The sequence below is a fragment of the Lasioglossum baleicum genome, chromosome 2, assembly GCF_051020765.1.
Source record: "Lasioglossum baleicum chromosome 2, iyLasBale1, whole genome shotgun sequence".
NCBI classification, from domain to species: Eukaryota; Metazoa; Arthropoda; class Insecta; order Hymenoptera; family Halictidae; genus Lasioglossum; species Lasioglossum baleicum.
The window spans coordinates 14045945-14062592 of record NC_134930.1 but is presented as its reverse complement, the minus strand read 5'-3'; the positions used below and the strand labels follow the sequence as shown (position 1 = coordinate 14062592).

The window sequence follows — 16648 nt, the reverse complement described above, 5'->3', positions numbered from 1 at the left end:
CCGGGCTTTTCCCGAAAAAATAGCCGTGCTTAAGCGTTGCAAGGGGAAATAATAATTAGTTGAACACGAGCCCCGGAAGTGCGAGGTCACAAGACCGACACGCGTTTTTGGTCGAAGATGCTGTGTCCCCAATTAGGTCACCGATTGTGATAACTACACTGTGGATCTTCATGCAAAATACAAATTTTCTGCGTCAATTACAAGACACAGACACCTTATAAAAATTTCTTTCTGCCTTTATTAATTTTAATAAATTGAAAATAACATATCGACGTTTCTAAATTGTCTTCATGTTTTTACTGTTTTAAATTACATCCATCCATTTTGGCCATAAATTAAATTAAATTAAATTCATTTAACATTCTATTGTATGGCGTTCTCCACGAATTATGGTAACTAGACTGCGGATTTTATGCATTTATAATAAAAGTGAATAGGTCAAACGCAAAACCGAAAAACATTAGAAAAACTATAGGGTACATTTAACCCTTAAAATTAAAATTAACCCTTAAAATTTAAAATGTTAAAAACATTAGAATAACTTAAGGGTACTTTTCGAGATGATTAAACATGAGAATCTATTTTCGTTAATCTTCAATTTCCTACAACTGACTTGCACGACTTTTATTTTGCATGAAGATCCACAGTCTAATAATACTCCGTCGATCTATAAACAATCCTGCTGTTCTACGATCATTCCAAATTACGAATCCACATCATTAATCTCATCGCGGGCCTCTAATCACCCCTACGCACTCGACCATTCCTCCCTCCACAGCTAAACATGTCGAAATGAAATATTTTAATGAAAATAATTAAGATCAAAGAATGACAGGAGTTGGCACTACAAATTTTTTCCACCGAATTCCAGGTAGAACTGTCGGCTGTTTATTGATCCAGGGATCAACAAACGTAAATGCAGCGAAGCTGATTTACGGAGAACTCTTTTAATGCGTCTGTTGTATCTCGCATTGTGTACCCGGGCCGCTGTTTTCAATTAACCTGGATCGAGGCGTGATCGTTATTCGCGATAGATTGCTCGCTGCTATTTCTAAATTTAATCCGGGACTCTCGAAATTGTCCGGAGCATGGCGTGTGTGGTCTATGAGTTTGATTCGACAACCGATTTCCGTCTTCTGACGGTTTCAACTCTGCTCTCTAACCGATAATTATTCGGTGCATCGGGGAAACAATTGGGGAGATCAATCGCGGTTGACCTACCGCGTAGACTGCATCCCTGATGATATCCGGAGGATATCCTAAAAATTACTCGAATTGGTCTAATTCCAATAATTAAATTCGAAGAATTTCAATCCGTGTCTTCCGAATTTTCAATATGTTTTAAACTTCACTTTGCTTTCGATAAAATCAAATGCAGAGAATAGAGTTTGTCAACATAAGAACCTAATTGTATTAACAATATCTGTATAATAGATAATATGTATTGTGTCGAAATAATTTACGAGTATTCGTAATTATCAATTGTATTAAAGGACAATGAATTTCATGCATGTGTGACAAATATGAATTGTTGAAATACCAAAAGACACTGCAGGAATTTCTAACTACCATTACTATTTTTTTGAGCTAGCAACCGGATGCGCGATTTACATTCTTTGTTGCCCTGCTCATCCCTGCCCGTTGACTTCCTTTTGTTGCTCAAGTAAGAACAATTTGAAAACTGCACCTAGAACAATTATTGGATATACGGGACTGAATGTGATTATGAATTGTTTTGAATTCAGTGTGTTATGAATTGAATTAATTTCTCAGTATGCTATGAATTGAATTAATTTCATTGGTTGATATATATGTATTCATATTATGAATTAAATTGATTTTCTTGGTCGACTTTTATCTTGATTTCGATTCAACAAAATTTTCAATATGTTTTAGACTTCCCTTGCTTTTAGAAAATTGAAATGCAGAGAATAGAGTATGTCAACATATACGAGCCTAATTGCATTAACAATATAATAGAGAATTTTCTGTCGAAATCATTTTCATGCTATTTGCAAAATTTTAAAAAGCACAATGCTTGCATGCATGACAAATATGAACTGTTGAAATGCCAGCAGACGTTGCAGGAATTTCTCACTACCATTACCGTTTTTTTGAACTCGTCAAAATGATTAGAATAGTGGATTACTGCCTGTAGTGGCCGACTCTGGAACGTTTTATTTTGCATGAAGCATCTGAAGCGACCGAGACAATTCATTGAACTTTTCCCGAACCGTATCTCGGTTACTTTCGAGCCCACGTCAGTTTCTGATTAACCGTCAAGAAAAAATGAGCGCATCCGTCGAACGGGATCGCGTTTCTTTGAATCGGCGTTCTATTTTAAATCCGTCGGAGATCTCGAGTGGGTTTCGATAAGGGCCGCTTCCACGAGCGCCGTAATTAGCGGCAAAAAGGCTTGAAAATAGTAGCGGTCAGCGCACGAGATCCCCAGCTCTCGGCTTTGTACACTGTACGGCCGAGCACAAGTGGCTTTAAGCTTTAACCGGCTTTTTCCCAGGGCAACGCTTCGTCCCAGAGCAAAAAGTCCATTCTGTCACCGTGGATCACCGTGGATCACCGTCAACCCGTCGTCGCTACGCTTTTTCCTTTCGATCCTTCTCGAATTAGCTGTGGAATTTGCTCAATTACAAACCAACCTGCAATAAATTAACTCTCCGTCGCACATTCACCAACAATTTATATGCCGATTTAATCACGACTGTCCAATTGTTATGCAACTGCTGAAAAGTGTATTTCAGAATAGTCTTCATTCATTTGCTTTTTTCTTAAGCATAATTATCCAATAAGAATTAATTTATTCTTTCGGAAAGAATCGACATCAATCTCTATTCTGCTCTCGTGGATATCTAACGTCGAAGCAAGTGTGAATGTATGTACAATAAATAAAATTGAGTTTTTGGAAATTCCCTATTTTTTGAAATACGTTTACATTATCCGAAATATCTGAAAATAATACATATTACTAATCACGACGACACACAACTAACATAATAATGTAAAAGCATAAAAATTTTATGCTTCTGGATGTTTTAAAAATCGATTTTGCAACCAAAATTTCTGCAAAAGATCACAGTCGTGTGTGCTACTAGGTAGAATGATCATGAATTTTTTCGAAATATTTTGTTGGTCAGAACAGAAGAAATGGAGCATAATTCACTGAAACCTAGTTCACTGTTTTTCTTGGAGGGTTTTCTTTGGAAATCCTATCGAATGGTGCGACCAAAAATCAATGTGGTATTGGGGGATCTTTTCAGACATTCTTTTCAGAATATATACCCAGATTAATAAATTGGTTGAATAATTAATAAATTAAAAATATTAGACCCAATTATATGAAATAAATTGCAAGCTTGTGAACGTGTGTGATGCTTTTCGGTGAATATGGCCTCCATTTCTCGTCTCTCGATTATTTCAGGTGGCGGGTAGACAGTCCCGGTTTCAAAGGAAGCTCCGGTAGCCATTTTTTCAAATGACTCGATCTTCCTTTTATTGGTCCCGGATCCTGTAAACAACGTTTCGTTACACGCGCTCGTCAAAAGCGGAGTTAACACGTCTCGCGAGCCGTTCGAGTCGTTCAAAGTCAGCTTTACGACGATAAAGATGATTTAAGGAGGATTTTCCAGGAACGATAGCGTTTTCGGTTGTTCGTCAGCCATCGCGCGTTCTCTTTCTCTCTTTCTCTCACCCTTTTCCGGGGGCACGCGGTCAAAGAGGGGCATTTAGGTGATTCGAAGTTTTCAGAGCTGAGAATCCGGTGTCGGTTCTTCCTTGAAATGCGACACCGACTTTCGACTTTTATTAACCTAGATCAGGGACCGTGTTGCGTTAACAACGAGCCACTGTGTTGCTGCGTAAGCCAAGCAGAAAAAGGGTTTGTTTATTATTGCAGGTTAACTTTTCCTCGGAGATGGCGCGTCATAATTTACTCCGGTTTCGAAGTACATATCTGTGCTCTTTTCTCGATTCGCTATTGTATATCGCTCATGCGCAGGGAAAACGTCACAAATATCAAAATACATATAAAGGGTAACCTTTATTTGTATCAAATCGAAAGATTTTATTGCCGTATTGCAGGAAAATGCATCCTATTCTCTATTTTGTTTTTTTTTTTTTATGGAAGTATGGTTTTTTCACACACACATACAATTCTTATACGGCTATATTGATTGCAATTAACAATTTATTTCTCGAATTTCATGAAGAAGCAATTTTGTATCAAGTTCAATTGCATAAAGTCTATCAGAATTTAATCCAACTTTATCGCAAGTCTATCGACTTTACTCAATTATCAACTATCTCACGCACAAGAAAACCGTCACAACACAAAATTTTTCAGTTTTCGTTTCATTGCATTAAAATAACTCGCCAGATTATAAATAAATACAGTTTCATGTTGATACAAACTTATAAAACGTACTCCTATTAGGTTTCATAAAAGTATTATGTAAATTATTATATTATATAAGAATTGTGTTTCGTGTAAATAATAAAACCTAATAGGGCTACCTATGGGGTTAGTTTTATAAGTTTGTATCAACATAAAAATGTGTTAGGTTGTCGCAAAAGTTTCTTTCAGAACGTGTTCCTTTAATGTTGCTAAATAAATACAAACACTGCGATAATCTTTATGTTAATGTTTTAGCACTTCGTAACACGAATTTGCATTATGCGCATGAATCGAAAACCAACTTTTGGGACAACCTAATATTTATTTAGCAATATTCAAGGAACACATCCCGAAAGAAACTTTTGGGGACAACCTAATATTTATTAATACTCTGGCTAGTATTTTAATGCAATGAAACGAAACCTGAAAAATGTTGAGTTGTGACGTTTTTCTTGTGCATGAGCAACATAGTTAAAAGCACGGGGGTCGCTGGAGTCTCTGATAAAGTTGATAGACTCTTGCGACTGTACTTAACACAAAATTGAATCAATTCTTGATGAAATTCGAGAAAGAAATTTTCTGAATTTTTAATTGCAATCAGGAAAGTCGTGTAAAGAATTGTATGAAACCGTACTTCCGTGAATAAAGGAAAAATAGAGAATGGGATGTATTTTTTCCTGCAATACGGCAATAAAATGTTTCGAAGGGTGCCGAGCGTTCAACCTTGAGAAGCAAAGGGGCTAGGGTAGAAAGAAAACGTGAACGTTTACGGGGTTCGTTGTGGAATTGCAAGCTCGTGTCTCACGGTTTAAAGGGCTGCCAGCGTTTTATGAATGAACCTCGAGAGGAGCGGACGTAGTAAGCAAGAAGACGAAAAGGTTGCCTCGACGACCGGCGAGCAGTTTATGATATACAGAGGACACGTGTACGTCGCCAGTGTTTATGTTTCGAATTTGTGACACCGGAACACATCCGAAATCTGGCGTGATCGCGAGAGCTGAGGGCCTTGTCGACGGGACCGCTCGGTTGCTTGTATCCGTTGCAGTTTCTTTCTGTTATCCTGACCCATATATTCACCATTTTATACAATTTCTCATCGATTCACAACCTTTTTACGCAGATTTATAGCATTTTAGTGTGTCCAAATTTTTTCCAACAAACATCTGTGATTCATTCTTTACACAAAAACTAGAAAAAGAATTTATACACAGTTCTGTATTAAATTCTCCGGTGAAAAATTATTACCGTCAATTAAGAATTTGTTAACAGAAAATTCGGTTATTTAATCTTTACAATGCGAAACAATTTTTTACACAGATTCATGTCATTTCGTACATCGAGTTTCGGAAATTTTTTCAAGTGAGTTCAGTGATTTTTCTTTCCGTAAAAATAAGAAACGAAATCTTTACATACAGCTCTGTGCAATAAATGCTTTGCTCTAAAATTATTATCGCAATTTTGAATTTTTTCTACATAAATATGAAAAAATGTACACAATTCTGCAATAAATATTTCGCTACAAAATTATTATCGTCAGTGCAGAATATTTTTTAGCACAGATTTGCATAATTGCGTGCACCGAATGTCTCGAATATTTTCAAGAGAACTTCCACGATTTATACCGTACGTAAAAATGAGAAACAAAAATCTTATGGATATATCCATTAGAGAATATGCAGGGAAACAATAAATACAAGCTTCTGTCTTCTTCAAAGAAACTATCAATGACGAAGAAAGTATTGAAACGCACTTTAAAACAGTATAACTTTTTTTATAATTATAATAAACGACCTGATGTTTTTGTGAGCAATTCGAAGCATTGGTTTACTAAATGATCTGCAAAAAAGATTTTCCAAAAATCACAATTTACAAAGTTATATGCAAAAGTAAAAACAGCATTTTTTTTAAAACTTTTTTATTTGGGCGCTTAATGAAAATTTAAAGTATATGTTTTGTAGATCTATGTTAGTTATACACATGCTGAAAATTTCATCGATATCGATTAACATACCCAAGAGCTACAAGTGGTTAATCCTTGCCGTACCTCTTATTTTACAGTTACAGTGATTAAAACGTCTTCATGCACAAAAATGTAGTAGAAGGGAAAAGAAAATGTATATTTTTTGTGTGGCTACATTTATTTTAATGTTTAAATATTGATTACAACGAATCAGATTTTATTTCTTCTAAAATGAAACGCGAAACATTCATATTTGTTAGATTTTGTCAAAAACCTTTGTGAAAATCTTACATCTTAGTAATCTTAATTCTTACATCTTTCGACGAGTATCGTTTTCTTCTGCGTCAATCGATTTCGATGAAATTTTCAGCATGTGTATAACTAACATTTAAATGTTCATTACGGGCTCTAATAAAAAAGTTATAAATGGTGCCGCTTTTACTTTCTCATATAATGCTTAGCAATTGCAATTTTTTCCAAATCTCCTTTGCATGTTATTTGGTAAATCAGTTCTTCTAATTGCTAAAAAAAAATCAGGTCGTTTGGACCGTTCATAAAAAAGTTATACCGTTTTAAAGTGCGTTCAAATACTTTCGTGGTTCACTGTAGTTGTAATCGGTGCAACAGTTAACACCGTCGATTGACAAAAACTGAAATTAAAAATCAGCTGCTTCATCAATATGTTCCCTACTTTCTAAAATTAATCAATTCAGCAAACGAGTGGCCGCCACGCCAATCGCTTCAACAGTAATCTCAATAACCCTGAGCTATCAACAACATCGCATCGATCGTCTGAAAGCTCTAGATCTGAACGGAAACAAAACCGCAGCCCCATATAAAGGGATCTTACTCACCGCACGGGGAATGCCATAATCTCCCAATCAAGAATTTGATCGTAGAGAGAAAGAGAGGAGAGAGAAGGAGGCGGTATTTGATTGGCGTAAGAGCGTCGAGATCGAGATCGCGAATCGGAGGATGGCGGTGCTGCACCCTAAATCATGGCTCGCCGCCGCCGATTCCCGTTCAATTTACTAATTGAGTCGCTCGTACCCGCGTAGGCGTGGCCCGTCACTCGTCCCACCCCTCCACGCATCTCGGCCACGCCCACCACGAACGACAGAGCAACACGCGCCGCGTGCGACCCCGTCAAAACCGAAATCTCCCTTCTCAGTGGCACTTGGACCGCATACGGAAACGCATCGAGCCCACATAGCAGTGACGTGCGTGTCTTTTACTGTCATCCTCGCGACCTAATCACCGCTCAAACCTTTAACACTGTATCAACCCTAAGAAATTGCTTAGAAAAAGTTGTTCGATTTTCTGCTTTATTGTGCAAACGAGATCTTTTTGGAGAGACTGGTTTTATTTCTTGGGGATTTAAGCAGCGGGACAATTTACGCTGTTCCGAGGTTTTCGTTGAACTATCTGATTGACATACTGGTTGACGAATGGCGACGGTTTGAGGATCTAGGTGACAAGAAGAGAGTTGGAGTTAGTTTTGTGAATTCTGTGGTGGTTTGAGAAGACTAAAGGGAAAGATGATGCTGGGAGGCTACGAGACGCAGCCCGATTACTATCCGCAGTGGCATCAACCCTATAATTATGTCACCCAGCTACCATACGGTGAGTTGCTACCCTAAATGGCTGTCTATTACGTGTAAACTGCGGATTTGATGCATTCATGACGAGGATGAGACGGTAAAGATGAGACTGTTTTTAATTTGTGACAATTATCAAAGAAAAAGAAGTCTAAATAGCTGTTGTCTCTTGAATATTATGCTTTTTATTTGGCATAAAAATCCGCAGTCTAACTGTGTGTTTGGTGTACAAATTAATTCGTGCATCTTCCAGTTTATCAATTTCAACTTCCTTTTGAATTCGAAGTTTTTCACTATTCATTTGTAAAATTCAGTAAATGTACAGAAAATAAATACTGTAATTATTTGTAACGAATAAATGTATCACGCCATGAATTATAATTTGTACACTCGATACATTGATTCCGCGAAGTTAAGGGATCGACGAATTTGTGAACTGTACTCTAACTTTGTGGGGAAAAAACCTAGGATAGTGTGCTTAGCCTGGTTTGATAGGGTGAAGTCTCTGCTTCCTCATCCCTTGGAATACGTTTTTAACACTTACGCAGCCAACCAAAATGTATAGATTATTTAAAATCAATTTACAAAAAAGTAATTTCGGTATTTTAAGGTGAAATGTATAGAGCCCATGTTTTTATTCAAGCAATAAATTTTAACGAATGAGAGATATTTTCCCTTTTGTTCGATGATCTTTTGCCGTGAAGAATGAATAAGAAAATATCTTGTTAATTAAAGTGCATCGCTTGAATAAAGAAATTCGGTTTTATTTCACCTTAAAATACCGAAATTACTTTCTAGCCAATTAGGGAGCAAAGAATGGACATTTTCAGAGAAATTTTGTGATATTTTTAGAGGAACATTAACAAATTGTCGCATGAGAAATGCGGTAGATGAAAGAACAATACAGAATAAGAAAAGAATGTCGGTATAAAGGAACGGGAACCATTTTTGCACAGGTCCGCTGACAGTGCCCGACGCAGACAGCCAATCGACGTACTGGGGCGCGGACTCTGTGATTTCCGGGGGTAGTTCCGGCGCAGGAAGCCCAACTGCTTCGACACCACCCCTAATCGAAGAGATCGGCGTGCAGGAGACCAGCTACTCCCCTCTGCAACAATACTCGCACCCTTCGATAAGCCAGCACTACCCTAACCTGGTCTACCAACCGCAACAAGAGGTTCCTCATCATCACCTGCTGCACCATCATCATCATCCCCAAAGCCACAGAAGGGACAATGATTATTCCGCTGTCTCGTCGATGAGCCAAGTTGAGAGTGGTTTTCAACAACACCTGAGAGAAGCTACGAGAGAGGGTGGCTTAGTGGTCAGACCAAAAAGGAGGAACACCGCGAACAAAAAGGAAAGAAGAAGGACGCAGAGTATAAACAATGCTTTCGCGGATCTTAGAGATTGCATACCCAACGTGCCTGCGGATACTAAACTGTCGAAGATTAAGACGCTTAGGCTAGCTGCTTCTTATATTGGATATTTGATGGCGGTATTGGAGAGCGACGAGGGAGAGGAGCCGCAGACTTTCAGGGCTGAGATACTGTCGCATGGCAGGAGGAGCAAGACGATTCAGGCGAACCAGGTTTGTGATGATTTTTACTTTGAGAGTTTTTCGTTTTATGAGGAAAATGTTCCAATGCATTTGAGAGAATCTACAGAATATTTCTAAATTGAAATCGTTCATGTAACTTTCACAGTTTGGGGCAGATAAAATTCTTAAAGTTGAACATGTAACAGGAAATATTGAACCATCCCCTTTTAAGAGCGCTTGCTCCAAATATTTTTTGAACAAATTCAGAAATCTGTTGTCTTGTTAAAAAATATACCGCTGTATTCGGGAGAGTCTACACCATTTTTCTACGTTGAAATCGTTCATATAGCTTTCACGGTTGGGGCAGAAAAAATTCTTGAAGTTGAACATTTAACTGGAAATACTGGACCATCCCCTCTCAAGAGCGCTTGCTTCAAATATTTTTTAAACAAATTCAGCAGCCTATTGTTCTGTTAAAAAATATACCACTGTATTTGGAAGAATTTACAGAATTCTTCCACGTAGAAATTGTTGATTTAAATTTCACAGTTGAGGCAGAAATAATTCTTAAATTTGAACATTTAACTGGAAACATTGGACCATCCCCGTTTAAGAGCGCTTGCTCCAAATATTTTTTAAACAAATTCAGAAGCCTGTAATCTCGTTAAAAAAATATATCACTGTATTTGGAAGAGTCTACAGAATTTTTCCACATGGAAATCGTTGATTTAACTCTCACCGTTGAGGCAGAAATAATTCTTAAAGTTGATAATTTCAAGTTTGCTTCAATAATATTGTTTAAACAAACTTGAAAATCTATATTTATTTGGAGAAATGCACCGTTGTATTGTGGAGAGTTTGCAGAATTATTTAACGTAGAAATAATTAGCATAGTTTATTTAAGACTCGTTAGTTAGAGAAACGGAGTACGTACTCGAGAGAGTAACGCCGATTATTTTCACGGGAAAACTCTTCAAGGGGGCTCACTTTAGAATTTATGTTTTCTTCACTGTACAGTTTTCGAAATCTCTCAGAGCACACTTTTGTAAGCGTTGCTCACGAGTAAACATCGTCCTCTTTAATTGGACGTTCTTCGTTCGTCGTACTCGACCTTAAACACGTCATCGTATCTCGAGATACTTCGAGATTCCTCGAGCAAGAGAGAGGGAGACGGAGAAACACAAAATCCCGTCGGATTTTCGTGCTGTCGGATTCCAACGGGATACTGTTGCCATTTTATATTATCCTTTATTCTTTATAACATTTATGTGTAAAATAATGTGAAATGACATCCGGAAAATTTGTAAAATTATGGTATGTTTTTCGAGAGACTAATAAACTAATTATCACCATCACTTTTACCAATCGTACAAAATGCTTTCAAAATTCAGTAAAAAATTTCAACAGAGCCAGAGGCAAGATAGTGACGGGCACCGGAGAAAAGAATTTTCGTGAGGTGTGACACAGGAAGTCGGAGGTCGCGGTGGATCGGCCAGGTATCACAGGTCTTCATTATAGCTCATTATAGTAGTTCAATCGAGTATCATCGACTCCAGGGGCGCGTTAGTCCCATCGGACCATGCGGTTTGTGGTTTTCCCAATTTTCTGCGATCCCTTGCCACCCACGGAGGGACATTAGCCCTTTTCACTCGAACAGTTGACGAGCTTTGTTGTTTAAACAATACAAATTACAGTCCGCGACAAAACCGATACCGTATTCTACCAATTTTTGTTAATGTTTTGTTCTGCAATCCTTTGCGTTACATCTATCTTTGCATAATATATTGGGTTGGAACGAAAATTCGTAGTGTTTGTAAATTAAAATTGACAGCTAAAATTCAGTTATTTATTCATAGAGATTTATTGAACAACATATTTTCCATTCTGTCCTATTACTTTTTGCCATTTTCGAGGTAACTTCTCGTGTTATTGAATAAACATATGAATAATTACCTTAATTTGATCTTCGATTCATAATTTGAAAACGCTACGAACTTTCTTTCCAACCCAATACTAGACATAAAACAAGGTTGAACTATTAATTTAATTAAAAATTTAAAACACAAAAATTGTATGATACTTTGAAATTTCATATTTTTGAAAAACTTCACTTTTTAAGGTCCTTGCATCCTTCGATGCTTCCCTCACGTCATTTGTACAGTAACTGAATTGAATAGGAATTGCATTTTCATTGACAATAAGTAACTTAGTGCAGTGACTTGCACTTGTACTTGTTTTTTTCAATAAAATACTTGTTTCGTCGCTGACTGTGAAATATATATTTATATTTCTCTACGAGCTTGGCATGAAGGGGAAAAGAATTTGTGTATTTTTTGATTACAGAACGAGTCGTGTTTGCATCCTGCCTCCAGTCTGATGTCCGAGGAATCGTCGAAAAGCAAAGGACGAACCGGATGGCCGCAGCATATGTGGGCTCTAGAGCTGAAGCAAGAATCGCAGGCCAGCCAAATGCAATAAAATCGCCGATCTATATCTTTATGTTTGCGACTGAACGAAAATCTGCTTGCAGAAAACTAAGATAGTCTGTTGACTTCGATGTCAAGTCACGAATATCTGGGTCTACTACGCGGTCTGCCATTTTCCCCGCTCTTTTGATACATACATCGAAAAGAGAGAAGGAAATTGGACGTTCGGAAAATTTAATTTATTTCAACACCGCGATCATTTTATGCATTTTACACATTTTATTTATTTTGTGCATCTCGTGCGCTTTGTGCAATTTTTTATTCTATGGATTCTGTGCATTTGATCAATTTTATGTATTCTGTGCATTTGATGAATTTTATGCATTCTGTGCATTTGATCCATTTTATGCATTCTGTGCATTTGATCCATTTTATGCATTCTGTGCATTTGATGAATTTTATGCGTTCTGTGAATTTGATGAATTTTATGCGTTCTGTGCATTTGATCAATTTTATGCGTTCTGTGCATTTGATGAATTTTATGCATTCTGAGCATTTGATGAATTTTATGCATTCTATGCATTTGATGAATTTTATGCATTCTGTGCATCCTATGCAATCTAGGAATTTTATGCACCTTATGCATATCGTACACTGTATGCATTCTCAAGCCTTCGATGCATTCTATGCATTCTTCGCATAAATATGAAATTTTAGGGTTTAGAATGTGTTCGATATTATTAACACTGTAACAACTGCTGCTTGTTCATCTATTTTCCTGATTATGTTTTACTCTATATGCTCATTCTCACAGAAGCTTTCACACAAACAGTAAAAATAACATTTTCACGGTCAGTAGTTATAGTGTTAGTAAAAAACTGCTGCTCTAGTTGCCATACTTCGGAGCTATACATATACGTACGAGAAACGAATAGGATTAATTAGTGTAGAGTATGGACCGACCTTCGTGAAGATATTCATTTCATTTTATGGTAATTTTTTAATGTTACGATGATTCGAGATTTTTTCGAATAACCTAGAAAGCCAGATCGCATAGGTACAATCGAATTTCATTAATATTTTATTCAGAACATTTTTCTGCAACATTGTTACATCGTGAAATTCTAATTCAACAAAATACGATGATCGAAAAATACCATTTCAATTAATCGTTTACGAAAAGATCAATCGAATTCGATTGAACGAACTCCATTATTATGTAACGAGTAGACTGCGGATTTTAGAAAAAAAAATCGAATAGACGAATTTTAAAACATTGAAAAGATTAAAAGAATTACAAATATTTATATTAATAATAATTTAACTCATTAATATGATTAAAGAACATTTTTAATCGGCTCCTTTACAATACATTTTAATTTACAAGATTCCCAACAATTAACTTGGAATGTTTTTATTTTGCATAAAGATCCGCAGTCTAATAATAAACATTTTGAACCGTCGTACATGCAACTGGCTTTCCCAACAGCATATCATAAATGATAACTCGCAAAGTAGTCCGTGCCGAGATCGAAAGGATTGACGGGCTCGTTGTAAAAAGAAGAGACGATCGTTTGTAAATACGCGTTCGCGGTACGTCACGTGTGTAAATAGAAGTGTCCCGTTACATAGATTATAATTATCCGCGAGTCCCCGTGTTCGTTCAGATTTTTCCGCGTATTTCACCGTCGCTCTCGACCGTTCATTAGAATCTCGAAAACCGTCCAGTTCGAGAACAACCTGGAAACCTTTGTATAAACCACCGTGTGTCTCAGCGACGTATGAAAAGTCACTAGCAATAAAGGGAGTGTTGTAATTTAATCACTTCACCTTGTTGTATTCGTTTAACCCAGTTTCCCATGATGTCAATAATTTATTATTGTCTATGTCTCCAGTTTCCCACTGGTTACAACATGCGAAAAACATCCTCGAAGAGAATGAACGATTTACAATTTTACGAATTTTTGTAAGTACACACAATTTTATAGCTTTTTACAATTTTATAAAATTTACGATTTCACAATTTTTGTACAGTTTCACAATATTTTGTGTATAATTTTGTACAATTTACAATTTTTAACCCCGTGTCAAAAAGTGATAACTAGACTGCGGATCTTTATGCAGAATAACAATGTTATTTCTTCCCTTAACGATTTTAATAGAGGAGAACAACAACTTTAAATTTCATCTACTCACACTTATTTTTAAATGCATAAAGATCCGCAGTCTATTGGTAACTCTAATCTTCACAAATAAAAAACAGCGCGAAATTAAAAATGTACCCCTTAACACTAAACCTACCACTGCCGGTCAAATGACCGGTTTTATATTTTTCATTTCATAATTATTGAAACTATGACTACGTGGAAATTGATTCGATAAAATTCTGTATTCAAGCACATATTGTTGTAAAAATGGCAGAAAATCTAAATAAATAGAGCCTCGTCATTTTTGCAAACTAAAACATGTTAATCGCTTTTAGTGGTCGGAGTAAACTCCTTTTTCCAGGATTGCAAGGGTGCAGGATCGCGTTCTCATTTATCGATAATACAAACACGGGGTTTTTCAGTAGCCAAAAACGCTAGATAAGAGATCGATCTAGGGCACTCTCGCCCTGAAAAGTCCTATCTTTTTGTTTATACGAGGCGCAATTTGCTTTATTCGGAAGCATACGGAATCGGTAGCTATTTTCATAGCTACATGCTGTCGAATAATGCAAATTACGCCTCGTAAACGAAAAAGTAGAACTTTTAAGGGCGATTGCGCCCTAGATCGATGTTTCATCCAGCGTTTTTGACTACTGAAAACCCTCATGTTTGTATTATCGAGAAATGAGAACGCGATCCCGCACCCTTGCAATCCTGGAAACGAGTCTACCGCCTTAATGGAAGACCTTTTAGAATACAATAGGGAAGTCTAGATCGTTGGGTTCGTCAGGTTACATCCTGAACTGTGTCTTTTCGGCTCTCAAATCGTTCGGTTGCGTGTCAAACGTGTTTCTTCGACTTCACGCTGCGACAGCATTATTCGAGCTCGACGAGCTCACGTTTCTTGGATATCCTGGCGCCGGTACTCGATCCGTGACATCCTCGGCGTCCTCGTCTTCGTGGTCTTCGTCTTCCTATACAGAAAATCGTTACACTGACCTGTAAGAAATATGATTTTGCAATCGTTCGCAACCTAATAAGTATCTACGTTCTTGTTATTTATCGTAGATTATTATCGGAGGAGTTTTTTGCTGTCTGTCGTGGATCGAATTACAGGGTTTAATTTTTATAAACAACCGCGGCACGTCCGACTTTGATCGAGACTAAATATTTGCTGTATCCTTCGATGACATGTCAATCCGACGCCACCTCGATATATTTAAACGATTCGATAAGTTCTCGATGACGACACTGTCGACATACGGGCACCATAAACAATCCGTCTTGTCGTACCACTTCCAAACAAATCGAAAAATAATCTCCATGTGACAAGATAGCCAAGGTAGACAAGGGCCTTCGGATAATTAACCCTTTGCACTCGGTTGTCCCCTCTGAGGCACCAGTAAAAATTGCTGTACCAATATTCAAAATATTGTTTACATTATTAAATATATCGGTATCTAATCAATTACTAAACATTTAGCTATTGTACGAAGTATTATATCAATGCTACATCCATAGAAATCATAGCGAATGGAAATATTCTAGGTCGGAAGAAATGTGTTAATTGTCTAGATAAATAGCTCCGAGTGCAAAGGGTTAATATTGCAAATCCCGTGTTCTCAGTTCCATTAAATAATTTCATATAATTTATGTGACTGTAGATCTTGTCAATTTTATAAGAGAACATGTGTATTTACCTACCAGTTACTTTTAAGGCTTAGTAAGTGTAACATTAAATTGCCTCTGAGGCACCACTAAAACTTGCTGTACCATTATTCAAAATATTGTTTATATTATTAAATATATCGGTATCTAATCGATTACTAAACATCTGGGTATTGTATGAGGTATTATATCAGTTTCATATCCATAAAATTTCAAAAATCATAGGGAATGGAGATTGTTCTAGATCATGGACATATTCTAGATCGGAAGAAATGTTTAATAGCTCCGAGTGCAAAGGGTTAATAGAATGCTGAGGCATTTATCAACGCTTTTAGTGGACGCGTTACTCGGCAATGATGCAAAAGCAAGCTCAGGGTTGCTGGCAGAAAGAGACGTCAAGGTCCCCGCTCAAAAAAAGCGTCTTCTCACTGGCTTCTTCGGTGGAATCATGGCCGCGTTCGCCGATGGTAACGTTCGAAGGCTGATATACCACTGGCAGACCGATTGATGACTGTTTGTTTATCACTGGGAGCGTCGAGTGCCACCATATTATAGGCTCGTACGCCGATCAGGAGATACACAACGTTACGTCGGCTAAAGAACGTGGTCTAGAGCACGATTTCGCCCTGTAAACACTTCAATCGACTTCTCCGACGGCTCGGAGCTTCGTATTCTCCTCGCCGACTATAAAACTGTCCCACGTTCCTCTCATAATTACTTCGCTCGTCGTACTACATCGTATTTAACACATTACCGACCGGTGATTATTGCATAATTTTGAAAAATCTACGGTACATGGTTAAACACTTTTTAATGAAACCTTCAATAGCAACAGCAATTTTCATTGTGAACTAACAAGTCACCCTCAATGACATCATCTAATAGTTTCATTTAAGATTGC

General features: G+C 37.2%; 1 protein-coding gene across 1 annotated transcript; it reads left to right on the top strand.

The window, feature by feature from the left end:
• The first annotated feature begins 7092 nt into the window (after positions 1–7092).
• On the top strand, positions 7093–14393 carry Hand (heart- and neural crest derivatives-expressed protein). The gene is made up of 3 exons (XM_076444219.1): positions 7093–7991; positions 8923–9557; positions 11850–14393. The coding sequence occupies exons 1-3, from the start codon at positions 7907–7909 to the stop codon at positions 11982–11984; spliced, it is 855 nt and encodes a 284-aa protein (XP_076300334.1). The 5' UTR covers positions 7093–7906; the 3' UTR covers positions 11985–14393.
• The last annotated feature ends 2255 nt before the right edge of the window (positions 14394–16648 follow it).